Source organism: Nyctereutes procyonoides, unplaced genomic scaffold (assembly GCF_905146905.1).
Source record: "Nyctereutes procyonoides isolate TBG_1078 unplaced genomic scaffold, NYPRO_anot_genome, whole genome shotgun sequence".
Lineage (NCBI taxonomy): Eukaryota > Metazoa > Chordata > Mammalia > Carnivora > Canidae > Nyctereutes > Nyctereutes procyonoides.
Window position 1 is genome coordinate 46,085,389 of NW_026575047.1, and position 17,653 is coordinate 46,103,041.

Sequence of the window (17,653 nt, forward strand, 5' to 3'; positions counted from 1 at the left end):
TCTTTTGAAACTGGGGGAGTCAGGGCACCTGGGTGGCTCAGTGGTTGAGCATCTGCCTTCGGCTCAGGTCATGATCCTGGGGTCCTGGGATCAAGTCCGGCATCAGGATCCCCACAGGGAGCCTACTTCTCCCTCTGCCTGTGTCTCTGCCTGTGTGTGTCTCTCATGAATGGATAAATAAAATCTTAAAAAAAAAAAAAGAGGAACTGGGAGAATTGACTAAGGTTCTTATTGTCCTCATGAAGTGGTCTTCAGATAGTTCTGTCCAACTTACCTGGATGTGTTTTTCATAGACCAACAGAGGAGGTATGAAGAGCCAGAGGAGGAGGTGACTCGTGAAGGCTCTGCTGGTGTATCTTTTCTGGTCTAACAGGTCTCCCACATTGAGGGTTAGGGCTTGTTTCCTGATTGGGCAGTGTTGGTATTTCCAGGGCCAGAGGCCTCTAGTGACCTCAGTGCTGGGAGCCTTAGGGAAAGATCAAAGTGTTTGAAATCACCCTTGATCCTGGTGAACGAACCTTAAGTCAATGAATTATATTCACACTCAAGGGACATAAGGGCTGGGACCGGCATAAAAAGAGGCCTGTGAGAGAACCACAGACATAGGAGCTGTGGGGCCTCTGTTCTTCCTGGGGAAGATGTGTGAGACCTCAGGTCATCTTGTGATCAAAGCTCATTGTTTTCTGGTTGCAGCATTTTGTGATCTCATTGCATGCAGAGCGGGTGTACCAGAGGACCCTAGCTTGTCTGCAGTCCCTCACCATCCCTCCATTCCTCCTGGGGGCTGAAGAACTGCCCTCCTGCTTGGGAACCCAAATATCTCTTGCTGCCTGAAGCTCTACTTGAGACTGATAGTGTGCATGTGTGCATGCATGTGTGTCAGTGTCTTAGAAGGCAGGATCTTTGACTCGTGTCAGGACTTCCTGGATGGATACCATGGATGGGAAAGACCAGTGACCACAGTGTCCCTGGCCCCCATGTCTACCCTCAGTAGTTCATGGTCATCCAAGCAAGTCTCTGCAGGTCTGCTGCATGCCTCAGTTTGCCCAAAACTTCAGAGTTACCTAGCCTTGTTTGGAGGGAGAAATCCTGTGTTTCTCACCCAAGAAATCAGCCCTGGCTAATACCTCAGCCAGACAGGAACATATCCAAAATCCCGGTAGACCATTAGCTCATGTCCCTTCCACTCTGCCTTTCCACACAGACAGCCATCTTTATATCCAGCCCAGAAACCCTCAAAAAGTCTGAAAGCTCTCCTGGGCCCCAATTTGTGCATACAAAACCCACACATTGTACATGTCTACTATATCCCCCACTAACTACAAACATTGCCCATTTTGTTGCCCTGTGGGAACATTTCCTATCTTAAATTAGGAAACATAGGTGCCTCCCATTCTGAGATCATTTGTTCAGAATTTGCATTTCTTACTTTTTGGTTGGTGGTTGATTGCACAGACTCATGAAGGGTATGTTTGGAGGATCTTCCAAATCACATTTTGAAATGTTTCCTTCTGAGTGACAACCTCAGGTCTCTGGTATGTGTTCCACCCATTTCTCTATGGTGGCAGAGGGCCAGGCAGGCCCACCCTGGGAGGAGCCTGATGGGACGGTTCTGCTCCTCCCATTGCATTCACCAGAACAAAGCTGTTTGCACACTAAGCCCTGGATGAACAAGGGATGATGGAAGTAGCCCAGTGGTAGAATAGAATCAGCCTTATCCATGCTCTGATCAATAACTAAGATGGCAGAGGCTGTAGCCAGAGGGACTCCACAGAATCAAACTTTTACTGCCAAGACTTGCCACACATGTGGGAAGGCAGCCTTTGTACTTGAAACTGAGCATGCAGATGGCAGACTTAAAGAGAAAGAGCTGATACAGGGTATCCTTATAGGTTGATACCATTTTGCTTTTTTGAAAGTGGGATTTTTTTTCTTTTTTTACAGAAGCTGTGTGAAAGTGGTGATCTGAATGCTTCTCTAACATCCCAACATTTTGAAGAGCAATCTGTGAGTGAAATTCCTTAAAAACAAACACAAGATTAAATATTATAAGTATTTCTTATCAGGTGTTTGGATCTGTGGGGTTTTTTTGCCCGTTTTTAAAGAATGCTAAACCGTATCCATCTACAAAGACAGGCCTTGCACCTTATAGCTGGAAAAGATTAATTCAGGGTTTATCAATTTGTCAGACTGGCACAGATTTTTCTAAAAATACAGAGCAGCTATGCATTTGAGTGGGATCATAAAGGAGACAGAGCCATTCTGAAGTGCTTTGAAACCTGGGTGGGGAAACTTTCAAAAGAAGGTTGTCAAGGGAAGACCTAGCCACAAGATCGATTAATTGAATGTCAAATAAGTGAATGGTAAATTACTTTATCTGTCCCTTATCTTTGGAAGACAAAAATGTGAACTATTGCAAAACTCTAGTTCAATACTTTCACTGGATTCATTTAATAAATATTCAAAAATAGACTTGAAGTTGACATTGTGGCTGGTAGGAGTTGATGCATTCCTGGATGAGGAAGTGAGCTGTGTTGAGGGAAGGCAAGGCTGAGGGTGAGTGGAGGAGACACCACAGTGGGGTCCAGGGAATGGAGGAAAAATATGCAAACGGGAAAGCACTCAGTGTGTCACATATGGACATGGGACGGGCATGTGTCTGGTGGTCTGACGGACATGTGGGTACAGGAGGCTCACCCCTGAGTGGTCATGAACTGAAATGTTTTTTATTACACATAGAGGGGAGGTGTGCCAGGGTGGAAGGGCTTGGTGGGATGGTGGAGAAAATGAAGAAGCCACTTTGTATCTGAGTGCAAACACACGTCTGGGGGCGCCAGCATCACAGACACACTTCTGCATGCTACCTCCTCCCTTGGTGCTCCACCATGAGAGTTCTAGAAGAATCCTACAGGAAATCACCAGGTTTAAGGGTGTTTTAGATACTGGCCTACCACTTGTGTGATTTTTTTTTTGGGGGGGGGTGTAGAGTTTTTGCAAAGATAATTCAGGAATTCTGATAAAATCCTGCTGGTGAGAAGCATAAAGGTTGTGTTAATAAAGCACTGTAACCAAGCCATCTGTGTGGGTGGTGGGAGGTGAAGCTTAAAAAGATTTGCCTTTGTAGTTACTTTTGTTGTTGCTCTGAAATTTTCTTTCTGAGTCCCCAGACAGCATGCTTAACTTACTTCTCCATCTGTGTAGATGTTTGGGGAAGCCGGCGATGGGTTGAGTAACCTGCCCAGTCCTTTTGCGTACCTCCTCACCATACACCTGAAAGAAGGCCGGAACCTGGTCATCCGAGATCGCTGTGGTAAGCCTGGCTCTGTGGTGCCATCTGTAGCCTGCACACCCATTTCTCTATTCCTGTTTCTATGTTGTTTGCCTTTCTCATCTCATGTAACAGAGCAGAACTCAAATCTGCACCTCTAAGGTATCAAGGCCTTTGCAGCAGATTATCTAGATCCACTGAGTCTTACTGTCGTTTACTGTTATTAAATGAATAACAAAAATGATAAGAGTAACAATCACATAAAGTTTTAAATGAGGTAAAGGCCACTATAATAGCTTTGTGCCTGGAATATAGTAACTGCTCAAGACAATGTTCCCTTGATTCTACTTTGATTATACATAACAAAAGACATAAATTTATCCTTAGGTGTGAGGTCATCAAACACACACTAGATGGAAATGCCCTTTGAACCGCAACCCTCTCCTGCCCTGAAATCCCATGGGGCTCCTCTCCCTCAGGATAATATCTGTTATCTGCATATGATTTGACTTGTTCACTTTTTCCACTAATTCTGTGCATTTACTGTACACAAACACACATGTGTATATTTTTAATTAAAATACTATAATGTCCATATTCCTCTGTAATAAGCTTTTTTGTGCTTCACTAAATATATATTCAAGATTGACCATGTTTTGCCATGTAAATGTGTCTCCTTTCATTTAAATACTACGTAATATTCCATATTCTGATGTGTTATTCCTCTGTGTCTCTACTGACAATTGCTGCTTTTTCCTACACTTCAGGAATATAAATGATACTGTAATAAACACCCTGTGTTTTTTATGCATATAAATAGATGATATCTTACCAAAAAAATAGCACATGTTGAAGAGCTGACAGTCCAGCCAGAGTGCTGGGGCTCAAATTCTGCCCTTCTCCATTTATTGTTGTTTGATTTAAGAAATGTTCTTTGACCCCTCTCTGACTTAGTTTCCTCATCTGTAAAATGAGGATAGTAATATTAACCTTCATTATAGGCTATTAGGAGTATTGAAGGTCGTAACTTCTATAAAGCACTTAACACTTCATCTGGCTTGTAGCACTTCATGAACGCTAACTATTGTTAGCAGCCAGGAGAGAACCTGGAAATAGAAGTCAGGATCCAGGGGATGCACACTGTTTAACTTAAGAGATCCTGGCAAATTGCCCTCCAGGAGGTACAAAATATATGCTCTCCTGCAGTATGTTAACAATTACCCCACCTCCTCACTATCTAGTATCCACTCTTTTGCTCTTAGTTTTTGGCACTCTCATAGATTGGGTGTCAATTCTCCTTGTTTTAATTTATACTTTGCAGATTATTATGATGTATGTGGCATTTGTATTTCCTTTTTTTTAAATTTCTGTATTGTTTGTTCAGTTTTCAGTTGGGCTTTTTCTTCTCTCTTCTTAATTCTTTATAACTTTCAGCATTAATGGTTATTTGTTACAGGTTGCAAGTATTTTTTTTTTCCTCTCAGTCTGTTGCTTATCTTTTATTTTCATGACTGATTTTGTCCTTCAGAGACTTTACATTTCTTTACAGGCAAATATATTTGAGTTTTATTTATGGTACCTTTTAAAATTTTATTTCGTTTAGTAAGAAGGAACTTCTAATCTAGGGAATTGAATGTCTTCCTGCAGGTCTTGGGTAGTTTGTCCTGTTGCTTCCTTTCTACTCTGTTCTGGAACATGAAATGGAGAAAGTGCCTCGTAGACCCTTCCGTCTGTTCTCTGTGTCTGTTAGCTTTTCTTTCTCATTCTTCCCATGACTTTTTTTCTTGCAGGGAGGATTCCTCCAATTGGTCTTCTAGCTTTCTCATTTTCTTGTCCATTGTGATCATTGTGCTATTGTATTCATGTATTGAATTGCCATTTAAAAATTTTTTATATCATCTATGATTGTTTCATAAATGAGATGATGCCATCTTGTTTTTGAGAATATTAAGTGTACATTTAAAATCTCTTGTTCTGTGCTTCATCCCTTAGATATTCCAGTTTGGCATGTTTGCTGCTTATCTTTTTGTTTATTTCTGTGTCCCTGTCCTGCCATTCATGGATCCCTTTTTTTCTTACTGTGTCCTATCTTTCCTGATAGTGAGGATGACTGGGACATGCGACCGGACAGGCTGAGCCAGTAGTTCAAACTGGCTTCTTCCTATTCCTCCCAATTATCACCTGTTCCTGGTTACTGCTTATCACTTAAAGCTTTCCACTCTGGCTTACTACCCGTACTTACTCAGGCTTGCATTCAAGGGCTCTTGCTAGTTATCACTTAGCATCAAGGGGAGAGGATGGTGCTGGCCCACCTGGCTGCTGTATGTTTGTTGTGCCAACTGGTTACCCTGATCATTTCTCAGGCTGTCTTCTAATTCCTGTATCTCCTGCCCACAAGCTCAGAGCATCCATGGCTTACCTGCCACTCTCACATTTTCCTGCCCAACCCTGCTTCTGAAAACTGTTTGCTATGACTTTCTTCTGCTCATATTTTAGACTGTAGATTCATCTGTCAATCAGATCTCACCTGACTTCCATGTTTCAGGCTATATAAAATATCCCCCACTTAAAAAAAGTATTTAATTATTTATTTAGAGAGAGCACAAGCAGAAGGGCAGAGGGAGAGGGAGAGAGAAAATCTGAAGCAGACTCTATGCACTGAGCACGAGCCCTACATGGGGCCTGATCTCATGACCCTGAGATCAGGGCCTGAAATCATGACCTGATGACCGAAACCAAGAGTCCATTGCTTCACTGGCTGTGCCACCCGGGTGCCCCTCCATTTTTTTTAAACAAAATTTCTCTCTTTTTTTTATTTTCTCAGATGCAGGATTTCAAAGTAGTGAAAAAAAAACATATTTTACTTGTTGGCAAATTATGTTTTCTATCAAAATCATAAAACTTCTTGCCTATCAATTGTGTGACTTTCAGTGTTTTATCACTTGTGTGCTATCATGATAAACATATTACATTTTAGTAACTCCATCTCTTATGTTATTTTTAATTATTTGGTCACATAGCATTTTACACCTGAAATAACATCCAGGAAACAATCATAAATCAGTGTAAAGTTAACTCCCATAAACATCCCAACTCTTGCTCTGAATTTGCATGGTGTTCCCTGGGTGCCTCTGACAAGCTAAGATCATTATCGAGCTTGTTTTATGACAGCTTATCTGGAGGGTGTACCATGGAGAATGTATTTACTTTTACTAGTAAGAAGCTATTCTAAACTTCTAAAAAACATATTTTGTTTTAAATTTTTGGAATTCCTCTAATATTTTGTAGCTTTGGAGATCAGTACAGGCCCTGGACTACTTCTACAAACCAGCTACCCCCTTTGTAGTTTACCCATCCTCTCTCGATCTTTCTTCCAGAGTGAGTTATCTGTCTCCACCACCCTTGACATATATATCATAAGGATACACTTACAGCAGATTTCTAGTTGATTGTCAGTAAACTTAGTATATGATAAAGAAGCCATTGCACACATCAGAAAATCACTGGAGTATGTATGCTCATGCTCCATACCTTCCTTTTAGAGACAGAAGAGAAACTGTAGTCTGTGCTATAATCCCAGCCATTGTCACCTCTGAATAATTTCATCAAAGTTAAACATCATATGACTTTGGCTTTATCTTGTGTAAATTTAATATGATCCAAATATAATACCTAGTAAGGCATCTAGGTCATAAACTGTGCTGTTCCAACACCTATATCTTTTGTAACCAGTAGTGACTGTTCTTGTCTGGTGTTTGTTTGTTTGTTTATTGGGAGAGTTAATAATTATTGAGAAAATATCTCTCTCCAAGCCAATTCTTTTTCTACACTTTGAGGTATGGTATGCCTTCCTACATAGTGACTCTATTAATTTCTGCTTAATTTTCCTAAGTGTTATGTTATGTTAGTGATCAGGGAAATGTTCCAGGGACCACTCAAGGCAAGGTGGTGTTCAAGTGGGCACTGTTGATTTAGGCAGAGCTCCTAACTATTATATAGGCTCCCACTCCTGACATCTTGCCTGGTTTCTGACATTATTTATCAGTACAATTAAACTTTCTATGGGACCCAACCCAGCATCAGAATTTTATCCAACGTAGTCCTTCGGATCAGTAGTTTTAAAACTTGAATGAAGATCAGGGTAGTCTGGAAGGCTGAGGAAAACACACATTGTCCACCCCCAGAGTTTCTGATTTAGCAAGTCTGAGGTGGGGCCTGAGGATTGGATTTCCCTTCCTTCCTCCTCTCCTCTCCTCTCCTCTCCTCTCCTCTCCTCTCCTCTCTCCTCTCCTCTCCTCTCCTCTCCTCTCCTCTCCTCTCTCCTCTCCTCTCCCCCCTCCCTCCTCCCTCTTCTCTCTTCTTCTTCTTCTCTCCTTCTCCTCTCTCCTCCCTCCTCTCTCTTTCTCTTTCTTTTCTTTTCTTTTCTTTTCTTTTCTTTTCTTTTCTTTTCTTTCTTTTCTTTTCTTTTCTTTCTTTCTTTCTTTCTTTCTTTCTTTCTTTCTTTCTTTCTTTCTTTCTTTCTTTCTTTTTCTTCTTAGATTTCACTTATTTGTTTAAGAGAGAGAGAGCATGAGAGAGACAGCACAAGCAGGGGGAAAAGGTAGAGGAAGAAGCAGATTCCCTAGCAAGCAGGAAGTCCAATGTAAGACTCAATCCCAGGACTCTGAGATAATGACCTCAGTTGAAAGCAGACACCTAACCAACTGAGCCACCCAGGTGCCCATGGTTTCATATTTCTAACAAGTTCCCAGGTGATCCTGGTGTAGGTGGTCCAGGAAGGACACTTGAGCACTGTTGCTGTAGGGAGCCACTGTCCACCAGTATGTGTTAGCACGTGAGAAGAAACATTTGCTTCTCCTGGTAGGTAGAGTTTCAATTCTGTATTAGGCACAACATATGGGGCTTTTCCTCCTTGCATATTTGTTCTCTAGCATTCTTAATTTATATTCTTTGAACATGATGTAATTTGGTATTAGGAAGTTAACATAATTAAGTACAGAGGCTGTATGATATGCCAAAATACTAAATACAAAAGGATTTCTGAATTATCCACAAACTTACAGTATTCATTCTAAGAAACATGACCTCTAGTTATGTGGCTATAAGCTTGATAGCTATTTGATACAATACTAAATATCCTTCGAGATTCATTCAGATGCCACTTCTTTGTCATCTTTTATGTTTATCACAGGCACAAATACTCTCCATCTCAAGCCTATAAAAATTTTACCTCTATGAAACATACACTTTTACCCTTAATTGAATAAATGACCAATTTGCCCTATTACAATATCAGCATTATATTAGCTGAGTGACCATTTTATTCATCTTTGTATATCCTACTGAACCATACTAATGGTTTACACATAGAATGCTTTTAATATATTTTAGTTCATCATTAAGGAAATCTACCTTAAGTGCCGTACTTAAATAAAAGGAATGTTAAAGACTGTAGTAAGAGGGAAAATATCTTCCCCAAAGGGAAGAGAATTTGATCACTCTCACTCCTTTACTCCTTCACTTAGTGAGCATGGTTGGCTCCCTTCTATGAGACGAGCACTGTGCTGCTTCTCTCCTGAGACTGGTGGTGAAAGTCAGGGAAAAGGTTTACATGATTTTAGAAATGCAGGACCTTGTACAGATCACCTGCTAGAATGGCTGATCCAACAGAAGCTTTAATTTAGAAGACTGAAGTCCAGAGGCTAAATGACTTACCAAGGTTATGTAGGGAAACAGCAGGGAAGGCAGCATTCAGAGCAAACTGGGTGGCTCAGTGGGATCACAGAGAGGATTGGGACCTTACAGCCAACTTTCCAGCTTGCGGCCTCCTACAACAACTCACTCAACCTCTCTGAAATTGAATCTACCAATTGGTAAAATAGGCATGATGTGACCTCCCTTGTAATGTAGTCGTTAGAATTGATGAAAAGGAAATATAGGATAGAGCCATACGTAGAGAAAATAGTCAATAAAGACTAATGCATGTTATTATAGTTATTAATAATAGTAATGAGAATAGCATATATTCCTGACTCCCAGTGTTCCACATCAACATCCCCATCAGTGACCTTGGATCTTGGTCCTTAGCCTGTGTCACTTTGTCAGTACCCCTGTACCCTCTCTTTATGCTACACCTAAAGCACAGGAGTTTGGTTACATTTTGTTTTCCTTATACTGAATCATGTATTTAATGTTTAAGCCTAAAATAGAATAGATCCAATTGATCAAATCATTGATTTTCAGTTAGGACAGGTAGGTCTTTGGAGTGTTGTTGAAACGTTTTGCACCTTTGGCTCTAGAGGGACTGTTCTGGGATATTTAAGGTAATTGCACAGTCTCATTTTTGAATGTTTAAGGAGAAAAACTGTTTTTGATGAATCATCCTCTGCGGAAAGAGTTTGGTATTTTCTTTAGATTGTTACATAATCAGTACCACTTATGTAACTTTCTGTCTAGAACATGGACTGGCAACTTTTTCGGTACAGGGCCAGAAAGTAAATATTTTGGGATTTATGGGTCATCAGGGCTCAGTGACAACTACTTACCTCTGCTGGGAAAGTGCCAAAACAGCCATTATCTTTAGATCCATTTTAATTATTCATTTCCTTATATGGTCTATAACTGCATAGCTGAAGAGGAAAGGAAGAACTCCTTGAAAATGTGACTCTTAGGTGCCAATAATGCATTGTACTCAACTGACATAAGTGATCCAATGTACTATATCACATCTTGTTTATTATTTACTGTTTTCTAACATGAAAAATGTTAGTGGTTTTCCAAACAGCCAGATAGAAAGAATTCTTGGTTGCAATCTGCATCTAAAGATACTATGTAAACTAATGGTCATGACTGTGCTTTAATACAACTTTATTTACCAAAACAAGCAGTGGGCTGGATTTGACCTATGGGCTCAGGTTTGCCAGCTTTTGTCTTAGAATATTATGATCTGGTTTTGGAGTTCTGCTCTAAGAAACAGCTTTTTAGTGTAGCAAAGTAAAACTTTATTGAAAATAAACTAAATTGGGAAGTAATCAAGTTTTGAAGCTCATGCTTTTTGAGGTACCTAGGAAACATTTGACCTCAAATAATGAAAAAATATCTGGAGATACTCATTGGTAAAAAGCCATTTTCCCCTTATATTTTTATCAGGCAATAAGGTGGAAAGCCATGGTATCTGTCTTAGGAAAAGTCATTTCTGACATATCAAGAAACGGCATTACAGTGAGCTTGCAAGGTTTGTGGCTGAGAATTGGAAACTTTGAGTAGTTTGGTCTATCCGGAAACAAGTGGGGAGAAACCTTAGAAATGAGGGCACTCCTCTAAGTTATGATGCTGTCAGCCAGGCTTGGATGGTGGACGTCCTTCATGTAAAGAGTGCTGTGGATGTTTTATCTAAATGTCTCATTTCTCTGGCTCACACGCAGTGCTGGTTTGTTAAATAGACTATCAAGGTAGAATTTGGAAACTTTTCTGGGGGTTTTGGCAAAATTTGTTCAACTATAAGCTTGTTAATTGTTCTTTGGGCAGAATTAGGAGGGAGCTCTGGCTTCAGAACAATGGACAGGTTTAGCAGTGGTATCCGCAGCATAGTGCTACATAGTTGCTACTCAGGGCATCACAGGGTCTTGTCAACCTGTCTATCCCCTGTATAGAATATATAGGCATGTTGTGGGTGCAGGTGTACATACATAGACTGAATAAACCCAGCAAAACTACAGGCCATTCAAAAAAACTGAAGTTAGTGGATGACTACTCACTCTCTGTCCTGGACATGACTCCTAATCCACAAGTCATCATGGATGTAAGAATGGCAATGGGGAGGCGGAAAGGTTTTAGTTATGTTGTTCTAGAAGTATGGCCACATTTAGAAGATTGCCCCTTACAGGTCTTTTTTCTGGTTTTTCAAGAATTGCTTTCGATTCTCTAGCATGTGGTGTTTTAGTCTTGACTGAACTCAGTCCAGTCTTGGGGAGCTCAATACTTATTAGGCAGCCTCATTCTTTCTGCTGAACACGGTGGGGGTGATCTAGTGGTCTTTCTAGGAATGAGCCCTACTTAAATGCTGTAAGCATCCAGGCATCCTATTACGTTCATCTTGAGCAATCTTTAGGAGGGGGAGAGCACAGCATTCCCACAGTTCTGCTCTATCCCAGTTACTGCCTGTAGCTTTTGGCCTGTCTTTGTTTAAACCCCGCTCCTGCCCTGTCATCTTTTTTTTTTTTTTTTCACTTTACTTCCCTTTTCCTCATCCTCACTTCCTTTTATACAACTTTATATGCTTCATTTCCTTCCCATTCCCCACCCCCCCGGGAGGATCTACAGGCTGTAATGTTTTTCACCAAATAAGACACACACTCATTTTGGGTTCCCCATCTGAATCTAGTAACACTTTGGGAGGGCCTGATCTTTCCAGATTGGTAAAGCACAAGCAATATGATATGATCAATTTAAAGTCCTTCTACTCTATAATTAGGCTGATGCATAGAGAGAGTTAAACTGGGACTCAGTTTCCCTTGCAAGGAAATGTAGTCAAGAAGATATTTTGGGGTCTTAAAGCTGGTAGCAGTCATGCCAACAGCCCTGCTTGCTAGGCCTAGAGTGAGCACCACTCTGTGACATGGGAAGGCCTCTAATCCTGGGAAGAATGCTCAGCTCAAATCCCGTTAAAACTTTGAGCATTAGGGGCACCTGGGTGGCTCAATGGCTGAGAATCTGCCTTTGGCTCAGGGCCTGATCCTGGGATCCTGGGATCCTGGGATGGAGTCCCACATTGGGCTCCTCACAGGGAGCCTGCTTCCGCCTCTGGCTATGTCTCTGCCTCTCTCTGTGTGTCTTTCATGAATAGATATATAAATAATCTAAAACAAAACAACAACAACAACAACAACAAAAAAACCCACACACAAAAAACCTTGAGCATTAATTCCTGGAAAACAAGAGCCCTTGCGTTAAACCCTGCTTTCTCTTGATGTGAGTGAAGGCAGTTACCGCCCTGTCCAGCGGTGCCCTGGAAGAACACTGTGTTGCTGGTGCCCTCTGGTGGTCATTTTGCAGTGTTGCAAAAGGGAAAGAAAAGTCCTTGGAGGAATTCATTGGAAGGTGATCAGTGGGGCTGTACAAATCACTTCTGCGAGAGGCCGGTGGATTGAGGGTTGATGGTTCTTTTTGACGTGAGTTTTAGGTGATGAAAATTCAGGGCACATTCATCTAGCAAACTGCTCTTTATCCTTTTCCAGCACACACAGATGGTTGACCTTCGCTTTCAGAGCAGTAACAGCTTCATTTGCACACTGCAGGAAGAATAATGTTGGATAAGTCATTTTCCTATTTGGAAAAATGACTTAGAAGATTTAGAGGTCCCACTAGTGTGAAAAGCCTGCCATGTGGTAGGTGTTTAGTAAGTTACTGATCTGCAACCAAAATGTTCAAATATCTGGTACCTCTGATTTCAGACCTCTTTTCCTTTTGCTATTTAATAGGCTATTTTTTATCATTTTAATTTTTTTATGATTATATAGGTCGTATGTAAGAAGAAAAGATACCCTAAATTAGAGCTAGAGAGAAGCCTGTAAGGGACAGGCAGGGTGTTTCTAGAAGTCTGTACTCCATCATGTTGTGTACTGAGGAGCAGCCATACAACTTCCTGGCAGGTGTGTTCTGAGTGGTACACCATCCCCTTAGCCTTTGGACAGATCTGTTGAGCCTGGGACAGACCCCAACAGTCTTCCATTTATCCTGCTGTGTCCAAAAAAATCCATCATTTGCTTTTGGGCCATAATGCAAAGTTTTGGTACAAGCACGAGTCCCGGACCCTGAGAGCAGACCTCCTGGGTTTCAGTGCTAACTCAGATACCATCTAGGGAAGGTTGTGGGGGTTCATCTGCTGTGCATGTTTGCAGGGATGTGTGGGGATGTGGGTGGGGCTGGAGGAAATGCAATAGCACACAGTAAACAGTAAGAATTATTATTAGTGTGTCTAGGTGTCTTTATCCTTATTTGTAGTTTATTTTCACATTTACCTTCTGGGAAAGGAAGGACTCGTGGCATTTCCACCATAAGAAAGGCCTTATAATTACCTTTCTTCCCAGTTTCTTGATAATTTGTTTTTACCTTTTACGTGTCTTTCACTTTTGTCTCTTTTTGCAATAGATTATTTCCTCCTCTCACCCCAGCTCCCCTGTCCCCATTGGGGGCAAAGGGTGGTGGAGGTGAAGGGTGTTTTCTGAGACCAATTCCTACTTTGAGTTGTGCAACAGCAGAAATGAAGGAGAGGCTAGATTTTAGTGATTGGAGTAAGGACTCCATTATGAATTGATGGTTTTATTTTCCCTCTCTTATATTTGATCAGAAAATGACCCTGAGATTTCATAGTAGTCAACCTGGGCAGACATGGCCTTTTTTTTGTTGTTGTTTGTTTTACAGAGTGTACCATACTGATCTGGTGTTTAAAGAATCATTTTTACCTACTAATGTAAAATGGGATCTTACTTCAACCTGCTTGATCACTTGCTTTTTTTCACTCCCTGTATTTTTCCCCTATTCTTAAAATTCCATTTTGAGAAGAAATAAAAAGATGAATATAATACATCATTTTTTGTTTAATCCATGTTCCAATCTCTTTCAACACTTTTATTGTGAGCAATAGTGCCCCACGCAAACATTCTTGTGCCTCAATCTGGGTGTATGACTTTCTTTCTTATTTCTTTGCAGATGTTTTGTGCCCCATGATCTGAACATTTCAAGATTCTCGTTATAGAATTGCCAGCCCATCCTTGGGAAATATGTTGCTCACTCATCAGTCGCATACATGTGGTCTACTTTTTCATTTCTCACCTACACTGTGTGTAGATTATCTTTGTTAATTTGATAGAGAAAAAGTATTATATTTGTTTCAATCTGTATTAATAAATTTGGTCCCTCCGATGCAATTGGTTATGAGCTATTTGGTTTTCTTTTGTGCATGTTCCATCTGTTATTGTTGCTCATTCTTCTGTTCCCTAGATAGGTTCACATATATTTTCTAACTTGCCATTTATCTCCTAATTTTGTTTTTGAAGTTTTGTTGCAAAAAATCGTTTCAAGTCTTACAATCCTATTCTAAAGAGTTTCTTCCTTTGTTTTTATAACAAGAAAGGCCTTTCTCTCTCTCTCTTTTTTTTAAATTTATGATAGTCACACACACACACAGAGAGAGAGAGGCAGAGACACAGGCAGAGGGAGAAGCAGGCTCCATGCACCGGGAGCCCGACGTGGGACTCGATCCCGGGTCCCCAGGATCGCACCCTGGGCCGAAGGCAGGCGCCAATCCACTGCACCACCCAGGGATCCCTGGCCTTTCTCTCTTAAAAGGATATACATCAACTTATATTTATTCTCTTTGCTGTTTTATGTTTTTCCTTTATCTCTTTGATCTGTCTCAAGTTTATTTTTATTTCTGGCTCAGAGTAGGAACTTAGATTTACTTTTTGCCAAATGGCTATTTAATTAGCAAGGACTAAAGATTCCTTTCCCCAGTGACTTGATTGCCACTTATTAAGTGTATTAAAATGCAGTACCTACTAGGGTTGTTTCCTGGATTTCTCTTTGAATCCTATGAATGTGTTTTTTTCTGTTCAGATGCCAGCACCACACCAGTGTTACTGTATCAAAAGATCATAATCAGTACTCTTTTTTTTTTTCCCCCAAAATTGGGGTTTGCTTCACATTGGAGTACCTTCTCTGAACACCAGATGGCATGAGATCCCTGGCCTGCTGTGTGGGAGCCACAGGAACACAGCTGGCGGGTGTATGAAAATGTTATTCAAGAGCAAACTTGAGACTTTCAGAGATGCAGACACCCATCCCGAATCACAGGTAGTGGTTGGCTTTTCTCCACTTGTTGAGTTTTTATAGCCTGCCAAGCTCCCATTGCAAGTAAGTGGAGCTGATTTTTGAAAGCTGTTTCTGTTCATTCCTTTCCTACTTGGATACAGAGCATCCTTGGTTGGCCGTGTTTATCCGTATAGCTTTTCATGTGTTCCCATAATGGAGCCCTTTCCTCTGGAGATTTTTGTTGTATTTTGTTTTGGAATGCCGTGCACCCTCACCAGCTTATTAGAAAGCTTTGATACTGTCCCATTTTATATAGTCAGTTAAGCTGTTCTTTCTGTAGGATCCTGTCCCAATTCCTATGAAGTGCCTTGAAAGCAAGACCAGCGTGTTTCCTATATCTGATGCACGGGACAAATTGCTTTACATCCAACTGAAGATCACTGACTTGTACTTAATGTAGCATGCATTCCATTTGGTTGAATGGGGCTTCCCTATAGTGAGTGGTTATATCAGTTCACTTCTGTATCCATAGGGTATGTGCCCCATTGCAAGGTGTGCTTTAAGTAGGGTTTTTTTTTTTTTGTTTTTGTTTTTTTTTTTTTACTTAGTTTCATCGTGATGTTGATCTTATGTGTTCTGCTGCAGGCGGTGTGGGTGTTTTACACACAGAGTGAAATTCAGAGGGTATGTTGGTATATTTCTGTATGTCCTGTGATTCACTTGTGGCGTAATTGGGATTTCAGCTCCCGCATTGTGTGGGTAGTCCTAACATGCCATCAAACCCCTAAGAGTCACAATGCACTGAATTTGAGACAGAAAGCACAGCATGCAAAGGTGAAGGATGTAATTCCAGAGACCATCATCATGTAACATGTTATCACAAACCTTAGCAACCCTTAACCACCACAGGCTCATGAATTCAGAGGGATGGGAATTTCTACAAGGCACACTGTGAATGGTTTCTCTTTGCCATACTGTCTGCAGTCTCTGCTGGGAAGACTTTGTGGTTGAGAATGACTTGCCTATTGAGAGTGATCATCCCAAGGCTCAAAAGCCTGTTTATAGCAATGTTGGGAACCTGAGATGGCATGCTAGAAGACAAGATTATTCCACAAGAGCCTGCTCTGTGAAGCATGGGGCCTCAGACTTGTCACGCTGTTTATGTTGCTGCTGAGGCTCCAGGGCACAAGGCAGGTGCTATATCACCCTGTGTAGCCGGCCTCGGAAGGAAAACTGTGTGACTTTCTCCACACTACATTGACTGGAGCAGTCACCCACATTCAGAGGGATGGGCTGGGTTACACTTTAAAATTGCTCTTGTTTTGAAGGCCTGACAATGAAATGGATCTATATTTGAGGCTTGGCTCTGGGAACTTACTTACTTTCCTCCTCTTTAAAACAATAATATGAAGAGTGCTATCCCTTACAGTTTTTGGAGGATTAAATGAGAACATGCCTGTTGTTAATGTTATTACAAAGCTTCAGTCCTTTGTCTCCTCTCTGTGGAGGCTGCTGTCTGTCTCATTAGATTTATTTATTATTATTTTTTAAAGATTTTATTTGTTTATTCTTAAGAGACACACAGAGAGAGAGGCAGAGACATAGGCAGAAGGAGAATCAGGCTCCCTGCAGGAAGCCTATTGCGGGACTTGATCCCAGGACCCCAGAAACACGCCCTGAGCCAAAGGTGGACACTCAACCACTGAGCCACCCGGGCATCCCAGTTTCATTAGATTTAAATTTATGCTCCAACAATAGCCTGCACTGAGGACAGTTTTAGTATTTGTATTCATAGAAGGGAGAACTTTAGGGTATTCATAATTGTGTGTGCTTTGGTAGTGTGGATTTCTAGAACACCCAGAGCTGACAGTCCTACAGATCTGGTAGGTTGTACCCTCGGCAGAGACTGAACATTTCCATTCTATGGTTATGTAGCTAACTCTTGTCTTCTTTCTTTCCCTGATCCCTTTTATAGTCTCTTTATGTGGCTGCATCCTAGTCACTGGCTCCCCTCTCCTTTTCTTTATTCCATTAGGCCTTTTTCTAACTTTACCTGGACTCTTCCTTATTTGATGTTGCAGGGACAATCCTGCATGATACATGAAGCAGAAGTTCACACCTTTGTGTGCTTTGGATCACCTGATCAAGAACAGGGGTGCAAACATCTCTTAATGACCACCTCATCAAAAGCCAATTTGTCCAATAATCTGTTCTCCAAATGGTCTATTTATTGACTTACTGAATTCATCAGTATATTGACAATGTTTTCTTTTTCTTTCTTTTTTTTTTAAAATATTTATTTATTCATGAGAGACACAGAGAAAGAGGCAGAGACACAGGCAAAGGGAAAAGCAGGGCTCCCTGTGGGGACTGCAGTGTGGGACTTGATCCCCAGACCCCCAAAATCATGACCCAAGCCAAAGGCAGATGCTCAACCACTGAGCCACCCAGGTGCCCCAACAATTTTTTCTTCTAATCTATATTTATAAATTTGCATGTATAAAGTTATCAGATGAGAACTTTTCAAAAACAGCCAAAGGTCTCTGGGTCATATCAGTTAATCGGTTTATGAAA

The 17,653-nt window shown here is 41.1% G+C and overlaps 1 protein-coding gene across 5 annotated transcripts in view; it reads left to right on the forward strand.

The window, feature by feature from the left end:
- Window positions 1-17,653, forward strand: part of MCTP2 (multiple C2 and transmembrane domain containing 2) — a 241,253-nt gene that overhangs the window by 64,955 nt on the left and 158,645 nt on the right. For 4 of the 5 annotated variants that reach the window (XM_055326554.1, XM_055326553.1, XM_055326556.1 and 1 more), the window contains exons 3-4: window positions 1,945-2,007; window positions 3,202-3,310. In XM_055326554.1, the coding sequence (XP_055182529.1) occupies window positions 1,945-2,007; window positions 3,202-3,310 (172 nt within the window). The remainder of the gene's footprint in view (window positions 1-1,944; window positions 2,008-3,201; window positions 3,311-17,653) is intronic. The other variant, XM_055326557.1, reaches the window with a different exon arrangement.